This window comes from Eulemur rufifrons, chromosome 7 (assembly GCF_041146395.1).
Source record: "Eulemur rufifrons isolate Redbay chromosome 7, OSU_ERuf_1, whole genome shotgun sequence".
In the NCBI taxonomy this organism is placed as follows: Eukaryota; Metazoa; Chordata; class Mammalia; order Primates; family Lemuridae; genus Eulemur; species Eulemur rufifrons.
The window spans coordinates 8,922,951-8,940,758 of NC_090989.1; the positions used below are offsets into that span (position 1 = coordinate 8,922,951).

At 47.7% G+C, this 17,808-nt stretch overlaps 1 protein-coding gene across 1 annotated transcript in view; it reads right to left on the bottom strand.

Moving 5' to 3' along the window:
- Positions 1-17,808, bottom strand: part of DOP1B (DOP1 leucine zipper like protein B) — a 112,085-nt gene that overhangs the window by 34,128 nt on the left and 60,149 nt on the right. Inside the window, exons 15-23 of the mRNA XM_069474961.1 lie at positions 17,531-17,802; positions 15,356-15,508; positions 14,546-14,646; positions 13,711-13,901; positions 8,509-10,138; positions 7,906-8,017; positions 6,972-7,160; positions 4,895-5,017; positions 3,568-3,702 (exon numbers count right to left, since the gene is read on the bottom strand). Of these exons, the coding sequence (XP_069331062.1) occupies positions 3,568-3,702; positions 4,895-5,017; positions 6,972-7,160; positions 7,906-8,017; positions 8,509-10,138; positions 13,711-13,901; positions 14,546-14,646; positions 15,356-15,508; positions 17,531-17,802 (2,906 nt within the window). The remainder of the gene's footprint in view (positions 1-3,567; positions 3,703-4,894; positions 5,018-6,971; positions 7,161-7,905; positions 8,018-8,508; positions 10,139-13,710; positions 13,902-14,545; positions 14,647-15,355; positions 15,509-17,530; positions 17,803-17,808) is intronic.

Genomic DNA, 17,808 nt, shown 5'->3' on the forward strand with positions numbered 1-17,808 from the left:
TGGTTGGGGCACTCGCCCTAACAACTATGGCAGAGAAACCCTGCCCTGGGACTTGCTATGCTAGGACTTGGATTCCCTCCACTAACGGGATTACTCGAGGCTTCTGGACCACGGGAGGTTTCACAGTCAGCACCTACATGCCAAAGACATGTTATAGTCAGGCTCAGGTGTGCCACAGTGGGGGAAAGAAATACTGGACTGGCACCCTTACAGGTGATACTCGAACCTGTATAGCCCCAAAGGGCAAAGCAGCTTGTTGGACTTACCACACCCACTGGGGGATGTCTGACGGGGGAGGAGTCTAAGTCCAGGCTAGAATCCAACAGGTTGAAGACACAAGGGCTCAGCTAATTAAGACAGCCTCAGTAACAGAGTCAACTTATAAAAGGCCAGATCTTACTGGCACACAAAAGATCACTGAACCCCTGGAAACCTCTCCCCTAATAACCCAGTTCCTCAATGTGACCCTCCAGGCCCTACCCAACCATACTTCATGTTGGGTCTGTTTACCCCTCCAGAAACAAGTCTATATTGGGGTCCCTGTACCTCCAGGCTGGAGTGCCAGCATCTTGATCCCAGGCCCAAACAAAACATCCCTGGTGGGCCCAGTAGCATACAATGTCCGCTTAGCCATAACTTCCCACCTGAATATCACTTGCATTACTAATGCAGGAGAGAATGAAATATTGGGATTCATACCAGGTGAACTCTGCACAAATAACCAAACCTTACCCAGTAATGCCATTGACACCTGCCCCCGGGATGGCATATTTTTTCTTTATGGAGCCACTGCTTACCTCTGCCTCCCAGGAAACTGGACCGGGACCTACACCCAGGTCTTCCTCACCCCAGATGTTTCTATCTTTGAAACCTAGCAACTGGAAGCTGCACTAATCCTTCACTCAAACACCCGGAAAAGGCGGGCCTTACTAGCATAGGTCCTCATAGCGGGAGGAATTGCTGCTGGGATAGGAGCAGGAGTAAGAGGCCTAGGAACATCCCTGAGCATCTACCACAAGTCATCCCAACAACTAAATGAAGACATGGAACGAGTAGCAGATTCCCTACTGTCCCTCCAGAGTCAACTGAACTCACTAGCGGCAGTGACCTTACAGAACAGATGGGCCTTAGACCCACTCAGTGCTGAAAAGGGGGGGGGGGCCTGTATATTCCTAGGGGAAGAGTGCTGCTACTATATAAACCAGACAGAAATAGTAACCACAAAAGTCAGGGAGCTAAGAGAAAGAATCCAGAAAAGAAACAAGGAATTAGAACAAACCTGGGGTTTCAACTTAGGACAATGGACTTCATGGCTACTACCTCTGGCCAGGCCGCTAATAGCTACTCTCCTCCTTGTCACTGTAGGCCCCTGCATACTGAGTGAGGTTATAAAGTTCGTAAAAACTGTAACCCAGAGAGCAATAGCTCACATAACGGCCTTACGAGGCTATCACCCACTGGGAAATGATGTCCAATAATAGATATATAAGGGCATCAAAGGGGGGAACGATAAGGAAAACCCCCGTCCATTACTTGACACAGCAGCCACCTGAGACCCCCACCCCTCATGGAAGACCCGCATCAGCATAATACTAACCTATCACCTGGCCCATCAACTAAGCTATTACCTGGCACATCAGCATAACACTAAACCTATTACCTGGTGCATCAACTACATTACCCGGTACATCAACATAACACTAACCTATTACCTGACACATCAACTAACCTATTACCTGGCAGGCATTAGCCACCAGAGACCCCACCCCTTGGACCACTCCAACTTAATAAGAATGGGAAAAATTGGGTAGACGGGGCTCAGAATTTGGTGGTGAGACCCCTCTGAGCCTGCTGGCGAATAAGCTGTGATTCTCTGACTCTCTGTGTGCCGCGGTTTGTCCTCAGGACCACCCGTGGTAACACTTGCTGTAACAAGTAGAGATGGGGTCTTGCCCTTGCTCAGGCTGGTCTTGAACTCCTTACTTCAAGCAATCCTTCCACCTCAGCCTCCCAGAGTGCTAGGATTACAGGCGTGAGCCACCACGCCCCAGCCTGATGATTCTTACATTTTTACTAACTGTATAATTTTAAGTTATCTGATGAAAGGCAATTATTTCAAGGTTGAACTAAATCCCTGGTTTCTATTAAATTAATTAAGAGCAAAACAGTTCCTACACTTTCAATGAGATCTGCTTTGGTAAAAACAAAAACCCTCTAAGCGCTTAAAAATATTAAACCACACAGTCTGTCCTGTTTCTAATCCATTGTGTATGGTTGAGAAAGGTCTATACGACACGGGCCCCCTGGCCTGCTACACAGAAACGAGCAGGAAACCTAGGAGGAGCTTCTTGGTTCAATGACATCCCCCTGAAGCCTCCTGTTTCACTGCAGCCAGATAAAATCTCTTCTTTCTCAGAGTGTCTGGCATGAGTTACATCCTCTGATATTTATTTTGTACTTACCCAAATTTAAACTTGTCCTTGACAAAGATTCTCTCCTTGACCCAGATCTAGTCAGGCTCCTCTGAGCCTCTTCTTGATAAGGCACTGACCTTGGCCTGGAAGGACTGCAACTTCCAGCACAAATGACTTTTTTTTTTTTTTTTTGTGCTTTAACCCTTTAGCAAACACAAATGACTTTGTCCAACCCCCCACAAAGAGGCCTGAGCAAATGGTATCTACCAGAAAAGGCTGTGTCTGCGGATGAGGACATCAGTCCCCTTAAAGTGCCTGCCCGAGGAAGCCCAAGGTTGCCCAAAGAATTTACTGTTCCTGCCAACACCTATAGATGGGCCCCAGCCTCCCCTTCTTAAGAGCTTTTGTTAAAAAAAAAAAAAAAAAAAGCTTACAATGATAAATACTCCCTCTGTTGCTTTGCATGTGTACGTGTCTCCCACAAACCAGGAATGTCTTCTCAAGGACCTGGGAAACACAGTCATCCAGAGAGAGATGGCCTCTGCCCTAGACTGGGGAGGGGCAGGGCAGGAGCCTAATTCACAAGCCCGGGTGAGCAGACCCAGACGGCCCAACCACATGCACCCACAGACTGGCCAACCCGCTTCCTGCTTTTCTGTGGTTTCCATTCCCCCGATTCCCACTGAGGCCCTGCTCCGTCCCGCCCTACTCCCCATTCCCCCCTTGCCATCGCTGCACAAATCCAAATCGGAACTGAGCTTACTGCACTAGTTACCCAGTCACATCTGTCTTTGCCACTTTCAATTACAGGCAGGCTTGTTTATCTTTGACACCTTTCAGGCTGCAAGTTCCTTGAGGCAAGCGGCATCTCTTCTTTCTAAAGATTTTATTCCACTTGGCCCACAGAAGGTGAAAGCCATGTACCAGGCAATCTCTGACCTCAAGAAGTTCCCACAGAGCTTAAAGAAAGTAGCACGGAAGCCTAATAGGGTCTCCCCCAAAGCACAGGAACAGCACTGCCATTTTATGACCCCAAGAACTCCTACTGGCTCTTGTTAACACAGGCTCCGTTTCCCTCCCAAACACGACTTGTAAGCAGCAGAGCTATGAAGAATGCCACCCATTCGTCCCTCAGGTTCCCCAGGCTCCTCACCTCGTCCCCTTTGATTTGCAGTGGCCTCTTCACCACCTCTTTCACCAGGTGCAGCAGTGAGTCGGTCTGCAGAGTGCTGAGCGCACAGATCAGGTCGACAAGGGTCAGCTGGGACGCGCTCGCCACCGGGACGATCTGCCGAGAAAAAAATTCCTTGAAAGCTCACGGAGAGAAAATAAAAACAAAAGTGAATGCACAAAAAGCATTCTGTAATAGTTGTTGCTGGAGAAGGAAATTTGTTTTAATGTTTTACACAAGTATTTCCCCCACTGAACTGGGTGAAGGACTCCATTCATGGGAATAACGTATTCGGTATTGGGAACAAATTAGGAATAAAAGGCGCTGTTGATGATGGGGTGGTAATGTTGGTATGTTTCAATTTAGAAAGCATCTTAGAAACAGATATACTTAATTTGAAGGAAACAGGCTGGCCCCAAGAGATGCAACAAAAAATATGAGGACAGGAAGAAAAACAGATAAGTCAGGTTCACATTAGCTGGATTTGGCAGGCAAGGCCTGTATAGGATGGATATTTTTGATGACAGAAGTCTGCATAATGCAGTCACAGGCATTTTGGAGAAAACCAACCACCATCAGGTTTATCAGCAGGGAAGGACCCCAAGTGCTAAGGAGGGTGGCCTGGGGTACTGAACACGGCTCCTTAGAGAGCAGGAGCCCAGTTGGCCACAGAGTTAGCCACAGAGGCTGAACATTGAGGAGAGCCCAGGAGGTGAGGCCCCCCCCAAGGGAAGAAGGAGGTAGGAACCTCGATGGTGCATGAGGGGAATAAAGGAAGAAGAATGTGATGGTTTGATCCAAACAGGTAAACCAAGCCCTGGAGGACGGGGCTTGGTCAGTGGATAAAGAATGGGTAACCTGTAATCCTAGCACTTTGGGAGGCTAAGGTGGGGGATCACTTGAGGCCAGGAGTTTGAGTCCAGCCTGGGCAACATAGCAAGACCCCATCTCTAAAAAAAATATATACACACACACACACACACACACATATATATATACACACACACACATATATATATACATGAAAAATTAGCTACGCCTGCTGGGTGTGCCTATAGTCCCAAGTAATTGGGAGGCTGAGGCAGGAGGATTGCTTGAGGTTAGGAGTTTGAAGTCGCAGTGAGCTATGATGATGCCACTGCACTGTAGCCCAGGCGACAGAGTAAGACCCTGTCTGAAAATAAAATAAAATAGTGAAACTAACTCAATAGTTTCCCATGTCAGCCTCCAATGTCACCTTTGTTCCATGTGACTCTTTGGTATGTCTTTGTCAGTAAGTTTAATCACTCCTTTAACTTTTTAACCCTACCTTCATCTTGCTGTGACGCTGAGCCTTCTTTTTGCTCCATACCGCCGCGACAGCCGCTGTTAACTGAACCCCAAGATGGGCTGTCAAGGGGTTTAAGAAGTCTAAAATTTTTTGTCTTATGGTCTAGAAAATAGGGAAAAAAAAGTTACTACAGAGTAACATCAGGGCTACCGTGTAATAAATATTTAACCACCACCATAAATACTGAGCAGGCACCCTGTCATGTTAGCAGCCCAACACCTTGCCGAGGTGCTTCACTGCCGGGTGGATCCCCCAAAAAGGAGAAGTTGGAGCCCCTCCTTGAAAGAGCTGGACGTATGACGGTGGCATGCCACACCAGAGGGAAGGTGCTATGAGTGGCTAAGGTGCAGAGACGTCTGGCTAGCTGAGCTGATCAGGAGCCTCTAGGGAAGAGACAAATACCACCCCTCACAGTGTGAGCCGGGCAAGGGCTCGATGGAAGCCCCACGATGCCCTGCAGAGGCCAGTGAGCCCCGAGAAGCCAAGCAGCCGAGTGAGCGCTATGTGCATCTGGAAATCCCACGGCCCGAACCTGTGTGCAGCAGCCGAGGAAGGGCTTACATTCATTAGGAAAGCTGTTTCTCAGTTTTCAGAAATAAGTACCACATACCTAATGTTATTATTTAATCAGTTTAAAATAAACCTGTAACATGGCCCTGGATGTCACTCACCACCCTCCCTTCTGCTGTTCATGGATTTCCTCAGTTCCTGCCACGTTCCTTGCTCTGCGAATCCTGAGGCTCTCCCAGCCTGAAACACCCTACCCTAGTTAAACACCTCACCCTGGGGTCTCAGCTCAGCCACTCTCTGCCTCAGGAACACCTCCTTCCCCACCTTCCTGACTGGCCAGGGCCCTGCTCACACCCTGCGTTTCTCTGGAGCACTTCTCAGCATCATCATCATCCACCGCCAGTTAATGCCTGTCTCTGGCGCGAGGGCGGGGACTCCATCTGTCCTGCCCACTGGCTTAGCGAGAGGGCCTGTCTTTCATGAACGCATTTACTGAGCACTTCCGTGTTCTCACTGCCCATGTTCATTTCACGTTAGATGCAGCTCAGCCTGGCATGGAGCTGTTCCCCACATTCCGCCCTGGTTTCTGCTCTTGAGAGAGCACTGGGGGGGGTCCCTGGGTCCTTCAGGGAGGGCCAGGAGTTACGTGCTCAATAAGCATCAGCCATTATTGCAATTAATCTCTCCGTCAGCCCATCAGGTAGGATACTAGCAACAGCCTCCTTTACAGGTGAGGAAACCGAGGCGGAGAGGCTGAGTGCTATAGGAACCTACTCTAAAAAAGTTCAGGAAACCTTTTTTTCCTCACTCAGCAATAAAGGTTTTCTAACCTTTTTCAGAGCAGGTTCTTGTAGCAGCTCAAAACACAGCAGAATTGCCTTGCAGGGCACCCTTGGAACCAACCGAGGGCACCTGTGTAGTCTCTAAATGCAGGATGGCAGGGCTACCAGGCACTGCACCTAAGCCCTGAGGCCACACCTGGCACCTGGGCACTCTCTCAACTGATGTCAGATGCGGCAGGTAATTCTGAGCCACCACACGTGGTATAACCCTGATGATCAGACAGCAAGTCCCGTTAGAGCCTTCCAAGGCAGAGATTGAAAACCGAGAAAGAATAAACTATAAATGTTCTGGCTTGTGTGCGGCTGGCATGATAACTCAGAGGCTCCCCGACATCCACCCTGGCGGGCCCGTGTTGCAAAGGCCACTGAAAGCAGAACACAGAGATGAGCTGTTTGAAGGAAATGCTTTAGAGACAGGGGAGGACAGAGGTGCCCCTGCCTCAAACCTCCACAGACCATTTCTGATTAAAAAAATAAAGGCAAAGGAAACACATAAGAAAATAAGCTGAAACTGCTCACGCTTCTCCATTCCAGGTATAGGAAACTTATTCATAATAAACGAACTGGAGATGTCTACTTCTGACCTCTAGCTTGGGTTTCATCTGTTTGATTATTTACGTACATTCCTATACATATCCTTTTTTTTTTTTTTTGGTGGTAAAATACAAGACCAAATGACAAAACCACAGAGAAAAGCCTCTCACTTTCGTGGTTTTGAAGTAAACAGAAGAGGATCCCTTGGTGGCACCTAGGAGATCAACAGGTCTTTTTTGAGTCTCCTCTTTCCTGAGAACATTCCAGAGAAGGGCCATGGTGTTAACAATTCGAGGCAGCTCTTCCAAAATGGCATTCCTGGCATTTCTCAAGTTGGTAGGATCACCTACGGCAGTGGTCTGAAAATTGAAACGAACATATGAGACTCGGCTGTGTCTGTGGCAGTTTCCCTTCCCACAAGGGCCGCAGAGCTGGTGGGATTAAGTCTGGGCTGTTGGACTCTCTTCTAAGCAAGGCACACACGTGGTGGTCTGGAAGCAATATTCTTCCCTGTGCTACATTTCACCGCATGGCCTTCTTTCAAAGAGACACAGCTGTGAGTCTAAGGCTCCGAATTACGAACTTTTCCGTTCATTCTGCCAAAGCATTAGACGTACTCTAAGATTTAATCCCAGACAGGGCAGAACAACGAACAGCTACAATGTCTTCCAACTCAGATTTCTAGAACACCATGACAGCAAGTAAAAAACATGTGGAAAAAGATGACTATAAGCTTAAAATCAAACAAGTGGCTTTACATTTTATCCCACAGGGTTACTGGTGCAACAATGGGCAAAGGGCTGAAGGAGCCCACAGGGAGAGCCAGCAAGAACAAAGCCACATTTGCATCACTTATGTTTATACATTTTCATGCACATTTGCATCACCTGCATTCATATGCACACACATTTGTACCACTTACATTCATTTGCATACATATTTGCATAACTTACATATACACGTTTGCATACACAATTGCATCATTTACATGCACACATTACTCACATACATTACATATACATGTTACTTATTTGAAGCAGCCATAACCCAATGAAGACAAAACAATATGTGAACTTTTCCTGGAACTCAGGAAAAAAAGTTTACCTTTTTGTTTTGGTTGGGTTGTTCCAAAAGACAAAAATGACTAATGGTGGTTAGACCTTCCAAAAGAGTAAGTGGATAATCCGGAGAAATGTTTTCCCTCTTGGAGGTTGTGCTTTGGTGAAGAAATAAGAAATTGGTTTTGAGAATTTTTAAGGAAGAAGCCATAAAGGTTTTAAATTTTACATATAAATATAGAAACCCGAGAGAGATCACTATCTTAAGTAAACTTAGGCTCTCATAAAGAAATATCCTTATAATAATGTCAGCCATCTTTTGTGCTATTTTACATTTATAGAGTCACTTTGTAAAAATGGTTTCATATGTTTTAGAATTTCTGTGAGGGTGATTCACATTTTTATTTCTGTTTTGCAAAAATAATGGAGAGTAGTCAACTTGCCACGTAACACTGAACTAGCCTCCGTAGCTGTGCGGAGTTAAAAATAAAGAATCTGAACATTTAGTTCCTCTTACCCATCTTGGCAATGCTAAATAGGCTTCAGATCAGGTTGAAATTATCCTCTAACGGATATTCATGGCAAAATGGCCATTCATTACAAAAACTATCATTAAAGCAATAAAGATGCTGACAAGAGCTCAACATACCTGACGGAGAGCTTCACAGATTCGCTTTCATACTGCTTGACCAGGTCGTCCAAGTTTTTGCAAATCTGGACAACAAAGGGTGTCACTGTCCAGCCCAGGGACTTTCCAAAGTAGGGCAAGGAATGCGTGACCAAGCTCACCCAGGCGGGGTGCATGCCGTAGCCGTAGGCGGGCTGCAGGCCCCTCACCACCGCAGACACCAGCAGGCCCTGGGACGTGAGCGGGTGGGGCTGCACGTACTGCAGGGCGCTGATGGCCTGCTGGAAGTTCAGGGCCTTCTGCCACTCCCGGGTCAGGTCTGGCTGGTTCTCCGCCTCCTCGTGGAGCCGACCCAGGTGGTGCTCCAAGACAATCAGCACCTGCAGCAGCTTGAGCAGCTCGATCTGCAGTGGGTGCTCGCTCCAGATCTGGTCCTGACCCAAGTTGATGAGACTCTCCTCAAAGAGGCTGTCCTCGGGCAGTGCCCTGCCGCGGTCGGCGGTGGCCAGCCCGTAGCGCTTCTGGCTCGTGTACATGGACGCCGACAGCGAGAGCAGGACAAACTCCTGAACTTTGCATCTCTGCAGCAGGTTGTGGATGAACTCCACGTTCTTCCCCTCAGAAGACTTGGCCACTGAGACCAGCTGCGTCATTATCCGAATCAAAACCTCGACACTTTTGACCTGCACGTCCCTGTTGCCGAGTATGTCCCGGTGGGAGACCTTCAGGTAGCAAGGGTAGTAGGAGCGCAGGAAGCTCAGGCACAGGTAGGTGAGGAGCTCGAGGAGCAGGGAGTGGGGGCACACGTTGGGGGACTGGGTCTGGAGCTTTCCGTAGAAGCTCTGGCCGATGAGGGCCTCCTGGTGGCGAGCAAGGAGGTTGGAGATGAGATTGAGGTGCGCGGTGGAGCTGGTGTCCATGCTGGTCTTTGACACAGCCTCAATGAACTCCTTAGGGTTAGTTTTGAGCATGGCCTCTAACACCGAGAAGGCGTAGAGAACCCGCCGAGAGTCGTAGGGCTGCAGGTAGAGCAGGATGTGCTTGAACAAGGCCTCGATGGCCTCCTGCCTTTCCTGCCGCTGCTTCAGCAGCCGGGACGTGGTGAGGGCCTGGAGTTCCAAGTCGGCCTCCTCGTCGCTGGAGAACGACTCTGAAGCCTGGGTCTTGTCCGAGTCCGCCCGTGCCAGGCTTAACTTGGCGCTGGACTTGAAGCTTTCCGACTGGAAGGCTGCCAGCAAGGCCGAGCGCCTGGGGTACGCCCGGCCCCCCAGGGGGATGGGTGCACAGCAGTTCTCTTCGTTGCTCAGCTCCTGTGGGTCGTGCGAAGGGGATGAAAAGGAAGACGTGTTCTCGCTGTCTGTGTGGCCAGAGCTCGTGTCCGCAGACTCGGTGTGCTCACTGCTGTCTGGGCCACTGTGGGCCGTCCTGTCTGGAAGGTCCACATAGTAGGGCAGGTCCTCGTCGCTCAGCTCGGCTTTCGGCGGGCACTTCTCGGGCTCCTTCTCCACCTCGGCCCACATGGCTTCACGGTCTACCGTGGTGAACTGGCTCAGGGGCAGGTGCTCCTCGGAGCTCCCTTCTTGAGGCTCAGATGCCCCACACGTCTCCTTGAAACACGTTTTCTTCCTGTTAAACCAACGATGCAAGTCCTCTGAAAATTACAAAATGACAAATGACTTTAGAACACAAGGGTTATTTAGCTATGATAAATTAACGCTAAGGTGATCTTAGTCTTAAGGGCAGACAGGAAGATCAATACTCATAAAAATCCCCTCATGAAACCACACGCCCCGAGTCTAGATTACATTATGGACAAAAGGCCGACAAAGGAAAGTGAACAAGATTTTTAGAATGTTCAAGGGACAGGATAATTTAGTTACACTGTCATAGAAGATTTAAGTATCACAACTTTTTTATGAAGGCGATTTAAAAATAATACATATTATTTTGTCCCAGGAATTCCCTTTCAAGAAATGCATCCTACAGAGACATCAGCAATAAGCTTTCAAAGCTGTAAGGACGAAGGTATTCATGGAGATGTCACGTGCAAAGCAAATGGAAGAGCCACATGAAGGGGCTGATGGGACACATCAGGTACACACGTGCCACGGACTGCTGCTCAGGTCTGGGTGTACTGACATGGAGTGATGTGCAGGATCACTAAGTTAAAGAAAAAAATCGAGCTAGAGAACAGTACGTATAGAATGAGCCCAACTATGGGAGAGTATCTGTAATACACAGCTATGAAAAAAGCCTGCAAGACTATCTGCCAAACCACTAACAGTATTCAGGTCTGTCAACTGGCATTACAAGGGACTTCCGCTTATGTTTTTATGTTCTTATTCCCATTTTAAAAATAAGCATGTTAGCACTTCTATAATCAGAAAATACACAGTGCTTTTAAATATTCAAGTCTCTTTTAAAAGAAGTGAAACAGGCCTTTGACCACTGCCTAGAAAAAAGAAAAAAAAAGTGAAAGCCAAAAGTCTTTGCTATTGCCAAACTTTTTTTTTGGAGACAGAGTCTCATTCTCGCCTGGGCTAGAGTGCAGTGGTGTCACCATAGCTCACAACCTCAAACTCCTGGGCTCGAGTGATCTTCCTGCCTCAGCCTCCCATGTAGCTGAGACTACAGGTGCATGCCAACACGCCCAGCTAAATTGCCATTTTTAATACCTAGCTTTCAATAAACCTATGCCATGAACATTGAACAAAATCAGGAAAAGAAGAATAAGATATCAGAAATCCATGAGCTGCTTTAAGTGCACAATAATATTTTAAAAATAGATTTCTACAGGATCACAGAAGTCGGGCTGGGTAAGCAGTGCACTTCTTGTTTCTTCCAGGGAAAGAAAATGGCAGAGCAAAGATGTTCACATTTGGAGGTGGCAGACTGTTCTTCCTGTGGTCGGCAGAGAACACAGATTAGAGGAATCAGCAAGGCAGTGCTGGGAGACTTTGGAAGCCCAATGAAGTGTGGAGTTAGAGCTCTGTTCTTAAAACAGACACAGGAAAACTGGGAAATTCAGTCGCCATGAACAGTAGCCAAACTTTTAAGAAGGTGCTTAGTTTATGCTTCAAGTTTTACTTTCTTATACAGTGGAATACTAAATGGTTCCTCTCTGAGAAGGCAGCCAGCTTCCCCCTCCAAAGGAACATGAGAAGCTACAGGCTTAGGCAGGAACCCTGCAGAGAGAGGAAGCCGTTTCACGTATCTGTGCTTGCTTAGCTGCGGGGCTGCTGTCCTCTGTAAGGTAAGACTGAGACAAACAGAATATTTACAGCCCAGTGAGCTAAACTAACTGACCCAAAGCTTGTAAACTACCCCTTAGAAAACTGCAAGTCATAAAATACAACTATTGTAGGAAGTAATGTTATTAATAGTTCATAAACTGCATTAGGTATTAATCATTAAGCTTTAGTAGACTTGTCGAATTTATTAAGTTTTTCTTTTCTTTCCTTATTCCTATTTATATTCTTTTAAATTCGTGTTAAAGAAGCCTCTGGAAGTTCTCTGAACTGAAAGTTCTCCTTGCATTTCCAATAATCCAATTAATGGGATTTTATAGTTGAAAAGAACCTTAGAGCACAGACAGAAAAGAAACTACTTACCTTGTAGTGGAGAGTTCACAAATAGAAGTTATTTTTATAAAGTACAACTTACCAGATTACATACAAATTTTGACATTTTCAGTCATTCGTACCTGGAGGCCACCTCAACTATCCCATCCCTAGGTCTGGGCAGCTGATCTGGTTAGAAGTGTAACCTTGAAAACCCAAATTTAACATATTCACACCACACATCCAGCTTGGGAAACATTTGGGCAGATGCTCTGTTATGCTTTCCTTTAATTTAGACACACCTGAATTGTTTTCTCTAGCAAAAGAATTCAGAATTGCCTATTTTTATTAGAACATGGGTTACTAAAATTAAAATTTGTTTAATTGACAAATAATTGTATATATTTATGGGGTACAATGTGATATTTTTATATACATACATGCTACAGAGTGATTAAATCAAGCCAATTAATATATCCCTCACCTCAATTATCATTTTATTGTGGTAACATTTAAAATCTACTCTCCCATCCTGGGAACTCTAATATTGGGTCTGATCCTCATAAATTTTCTAACTAGATTCCTTTCATCCTGCCTAGAAGCCACCATGCTTCAAATGGTCCCACATTCTCTACCAGCCCCACCCAGTGCCTACTGCCTCCTCGCACCTACAACTACAGCCGTCTACTGAGGACATATACCAAAGTCCCTTGGAGAGCCCCCGGAGAACCCGCAAAAGGCCACTCTAATAGGGATCATCACCCCGACTCAGCAGAAAGCACCCGGATGAGTTCATGCCCCTACTGATTCAGGCATCCAGAATAGAGAGTGGGGAAGGGTTAGGTAGTCAGGGATTCCAGCTCCGCTCTCACAGGGACAAAGGTGGGTGTCTAACCTTGGTGCTGCCTTGAGCAATTGCCCCATCTGGGAGAAGGAGGAACCCTTGCTCATATGCGAAAGAATGCAGGGAATCCCCCAGCCCAGGTGCAGTAGGGTCTGGAAAGTGACCTAGAGTAACCTAAGGCTAATTATCGTGTTGTTAACTGTCCATCAAAGTGGTTTAGTGGTGACGTCTGAACCACAAGAAGGGCCCAATCCAGATACTATAAAACAGGACCCCAGACCATCATCAGAGCCTCTTGTTATGAAAGGGGGTACGTTTGTAGTCTGTGGTGAAAGTATCTTGTTCTTGCTCTGTAAACCTATCTTGCCCTTCCTCAATAAACTGTTTCACGCTTACAAAAAAAAAAAAATCTCTCACAGAAGTAGAGAGCAGAATGACGGTTACTAGAGGCTGGTGGGTGGGGAGAGATGTTGGTCAAATGGTACAAAGGTTCAGTTAGGAGGAAAGTTTTCATGCCTATTGCAGAGCATGGTGACCACAGTTAATAATAATGTATCGTATATTTCAAAATTTTCCTTTTTGATAACCCAAAAATCTGGTTTTTCAGTGAAAATCATTACTGAGTAGTTCTACGTGCTCGATCACTGGTCCTTAAATTGTCAAAGTCCCCAAAATTTACAAAATACTTTCACACCATTGGAATCTAACAAAGCCACCTAGTGGGTCTAAGTCCCTTCACCGTCATGACAGACAGCTGAGGTCCAGTCTACTGTGCCCTTTACTTTGTCCCTCGCCCGGGGCCCTGCGCAGGCTGCTCACCGGCCGAGTTTTCCTGCTTGAGGCAGTGGATGGAGGTTCTCTGGGTTTTGGGCTGGAGAAGGAGCAGGAGCACAGGTTCAAGGATGCGTGCCACATCCCCAAGGGAGAGTGCGCGCACCAGCCAGCCCTGGGCCGCCGCGCTGATGGCCCCGTCTGCACAGGCCAGGCTGTCCAGCACGACGAACAGGGACCTGTGGGTGGGAACCGCACCACTGAGTCCACGCCAGCTGCCCCAGTGTGCCAGGCCCTGTGGCAGACATTTGGGCATATATTGTCGAACAACACGGACGACCCAGGGAGCTTCAGCCAAGCTGGACTCACAGACCCAAGCAGGTGAGGCCAAGGAGGACACAACCTCAGTGTCATGCTGCCTGGGCTCACACCTAGAGTTTCGGAGATACAGTGGGGCACTTGGGAAAAACAATGCGTAGAATGTACCCGCAATAAAATTCCCATCTGAAGCATGTAATGACGGGACAAGCACATACATGCAGTGCAGTTACCACCCAAGCAAGGCCGAGGCCATCTGCTTCTCCCTACAAAGCCCCTCATGGGGGGGGGGGCGTTGTACAAGCCCCACTTGTGATTCTGGAGCATGGTGGGCCTCCTCACACCATGACCACACTAAGAAAACTCCTAACATGTATTCACATGTTCCCAGCTGAAATTCACTTAGAGAATCATGGGAACCATTTGCTGCACACCACAGGGGCCATGGTCCCGTCAGGGTCATGTTTCATGTTTTCAATTGCACACACCCCTTCCTCCCCACTGCTGAGCAGCAAACTCTGCCCTGCCTCCTTTCCCATTAAGGGTAAATCGTGATGAACCTCACCGATCAAAGGAGCGATTGTGAGATGTCACTCGACTGCCTTGGATCTCTCTTGTCAGGTGCCAGATCACGGAAAATCTAAACAGAGCTTCCAACCTGGTTCCCTTGATTAGGAAATAAACAGGAGTGAGGAACTTGGTTTCGTCACCAAACACTGTCTTCAGCCGCAGAGAACCACGTTTCAATGACAGATGAAAGATGTCAGCAGAACTGACAGCAACCACAGCAAAGATGCTGTATTTCCACCTGCTGGAAGCGGACAGAAGGAAAGGAAACCCACGCCCTCTCTCTGCTTGCTCACTGTGACACAGATGCACACTTCGTAATGTGCATGTTCAGGGCTCCACCTTGGTCACAGGTGTCCAGGGTCACACCTGAGGCCTGTGGCCTAAGGAAAGCACTAAAGGGCATAGCTTCCTCGTGTCTCTTGGAAGTTTCACGCCTAAGTGCCTTAAAGAATGGGGCCACATACTAGACTGCAAAGGAAACCAGGGACAATAAATTCTCAGTAAACTCTTAAAGGGACAATACTCTACATTTGCCTATTTTGCCAATAGCTGCAGAAGCCCTGCAAGTATTTACAGGGAGTTTGGGTAGATTTCCCCAGTGAGCCTTAATATGGACACAGACCACATTTATAGGTCTCAAAAGGAATGAGTAAAATCCTAAAATCCTGTCACACCTCAGCTCACTGATTGGGAGGATGTCCACCAAGCCGCAGAAAGACTTCAGTTGGATGCATGTAAGACTCACAGTTGGGCATGTGAAGCAGGGGGCTAGCCCAGTAGCCAGGGATGGGCTGAGAAGACTCACCTTGTCAGGGTCCAGGAGGGTGTGGCAGATGATGTCCTCGCAGATGTTGGCTGTTGGGGCCAGGCAATGCAGCCGGTAGAACAGTTCTACACAGGTGACGTGATGTTCCCGGGTCTCCTTGTTCAGCTGGTTCCAAAGCACACGAGCCACCCTCTGGGCCAAGGAAAAGGCAAGTGGGGATGACGTCAACACATCTGCCCCTCTACCCCTCACTCAGTGCAGTCTCCAGCCCCAATGTCCTGGCTTTTAGCTATATTTGCTATGCGAGAATCCTTCACACCCAGGGACACATCACCAACAAAAGAAAGCAAAAAACCCACCCAGAGTCATTCAGGCAATGTTACAGGTTAAACTTTGAGGTTTCTGACTGCCTAAGAACACTGCAGCTCTTGCCCAGACCATAACATTACTTTCAGAAAGAGAGTCAACTGGAAACTGGCCCCAAGTGCTTGAAGCATTCTTTCGAGAAGCAGGCACCTAGCCTCACCCAGTGCAGGTGCTGGGAATGCACAGATACGCCCTCCAGGCAATTTGGTGGATTTGCAGTGCACCACAACAGGTGGAAATTATTTAACAAACTCAAAACAACTACTTAGAGTCTCTGGAAATTATACGAAGGGCATTCAGGAAATAAAGAAACGTTTATTCAAGGGAATCTACTGAATTTTCGTAAGAGCAGCAAGAGTCTGTGGTGCTCGGGCCATGACCTGCTCCTGATGCCCAGCTCAGCTTGGTGGAAACTCGACTGCCCACTCTGGCGGGTATGGCCAAGACGACGGAGTGCTCTCTTCCCCGAGCTTCCGGCCAAGGGCTTTTGCATCTCCTGGGAGGGGCAGGCCACCAGCCTGTCCTCTTCCCACTCCCCTGCTCTGAGTTGAGAGGTTAAACCCAGGTGAGTGCAGGGGAGGAGTCGGGCTCTCTGCCTCCACTCAGCCCCTGCTCTTAGGCAGAGGCTCTACCCAGGCACGACAGGCCAAGAATCGTGGGGCCCCATCTGCCCTCACCACAGCCTGCCTGTAGGGTGAAGTCACATGCTGGGAGAGGCAAGCTCCGAAGACCAGAGGCTACTGTCCCTGCCCAGGGCCCTGCAGGGATATCACTCTAAGAGAAGCTGGCTACTGTCCCTATCCCCAGCTCTTCCAGAGCAAATGGGTTCAGAGATTTTGCTGAGGGGCAGGTGCTGTAAGGGAAATTCATTTGTATAGGCAATAGATTTCATAGGCCAAACTAAAATAATTTTAGGCGTGTCTTCAGCTGGCCTTCTGGGGAGGCATAGATCAACACACTTATGTAACAAGGAGTTATCTCCTCTATGAACACATGTGATCATGCTTTCCCATGACATGTTGCCACTATTGTTCTGAGCCATATGTAAGTGCTCACCATGTTCTCAGCCATGTTCTTGGCCATGCTCTTGCCATAGCTACATCCCCCTGACAATAAAGAACACGTCTCATCTGCCCACTGCCACCCGTCTCTTCTTTAAACTCCCAGAAGCACCCAGAAGCCTGCTCTGGTGCACTCGCTAGCCACAGAGCCCACTCCCCACAGATGTAGGTCAGAAGAACAAAGCATCCCATAACTCGCCCTAAGAGAACTGAATTTCCTTGGAACAGAGACGGGGAAGTTCAGGCCTAAGAGTGCTCTCAAAAGCAATGGAAATTTTGGTTCTGAGCAATTAAGAGAAGGCCGATAGCTCTCCACAGCAAGTTAAACCAGAGGCCAGCTTGTTTCCCAGAAAGAACTAGAGAAAGAGACAGTTATAAAGAACCCTCTTGAGTCAGAACAAATCTCAAATACTGACCTCAAAAACTACCCATGCAAAGGGGTGTACATTTAATTGTATCAGATTGTGGAGCAATTTATGCTGATGGACAACATCAAAACCTATTAGGGCACAATCTCTTTCTCTTAATTATTAGACAATTGTACAATCTCACATGTGAAGTCCAGTCAGCCTAAAACTGAACACAACTATTTGCTGAGGGCCAGAAATCGTTCCAGGAGCCCGGGACACAGAGACGGACGGGGCAGTCTCAGGTCTCCAGGCGCCCTGCAGCTGCCACCGGAGCAGCTGTATTCCTTATCACAGTCAGTGACTACGAACTTAGGAATGACTTCAAATAAATGGTCTGCAAAGAGGGTCCCACCCACCCTTTTCCCAATGAAAAATACCTGATAGAAGTTTGTTTTCTCTGCAACGACTTTCAATATCCCTGGGGCAATGGGAGGAACAGTCACCATCTGCAGCTTGCCAAAAAACGGGTTGTGTCCAGAGCTTTTATAGCGTTTCATCTTGTCTTCGATGACAAGCGCGAGGGATTGGGAATGGTTTATCACTTCCAGCAGAGTGGAAATGGCCACATTCTGGAGGTAGCAGTCAGTCGCACAGCAGCAAATGGTCATAAGGGATTTCAGCCAAGATGGGAAACCGGAATCGTTGGCTCCTGAAA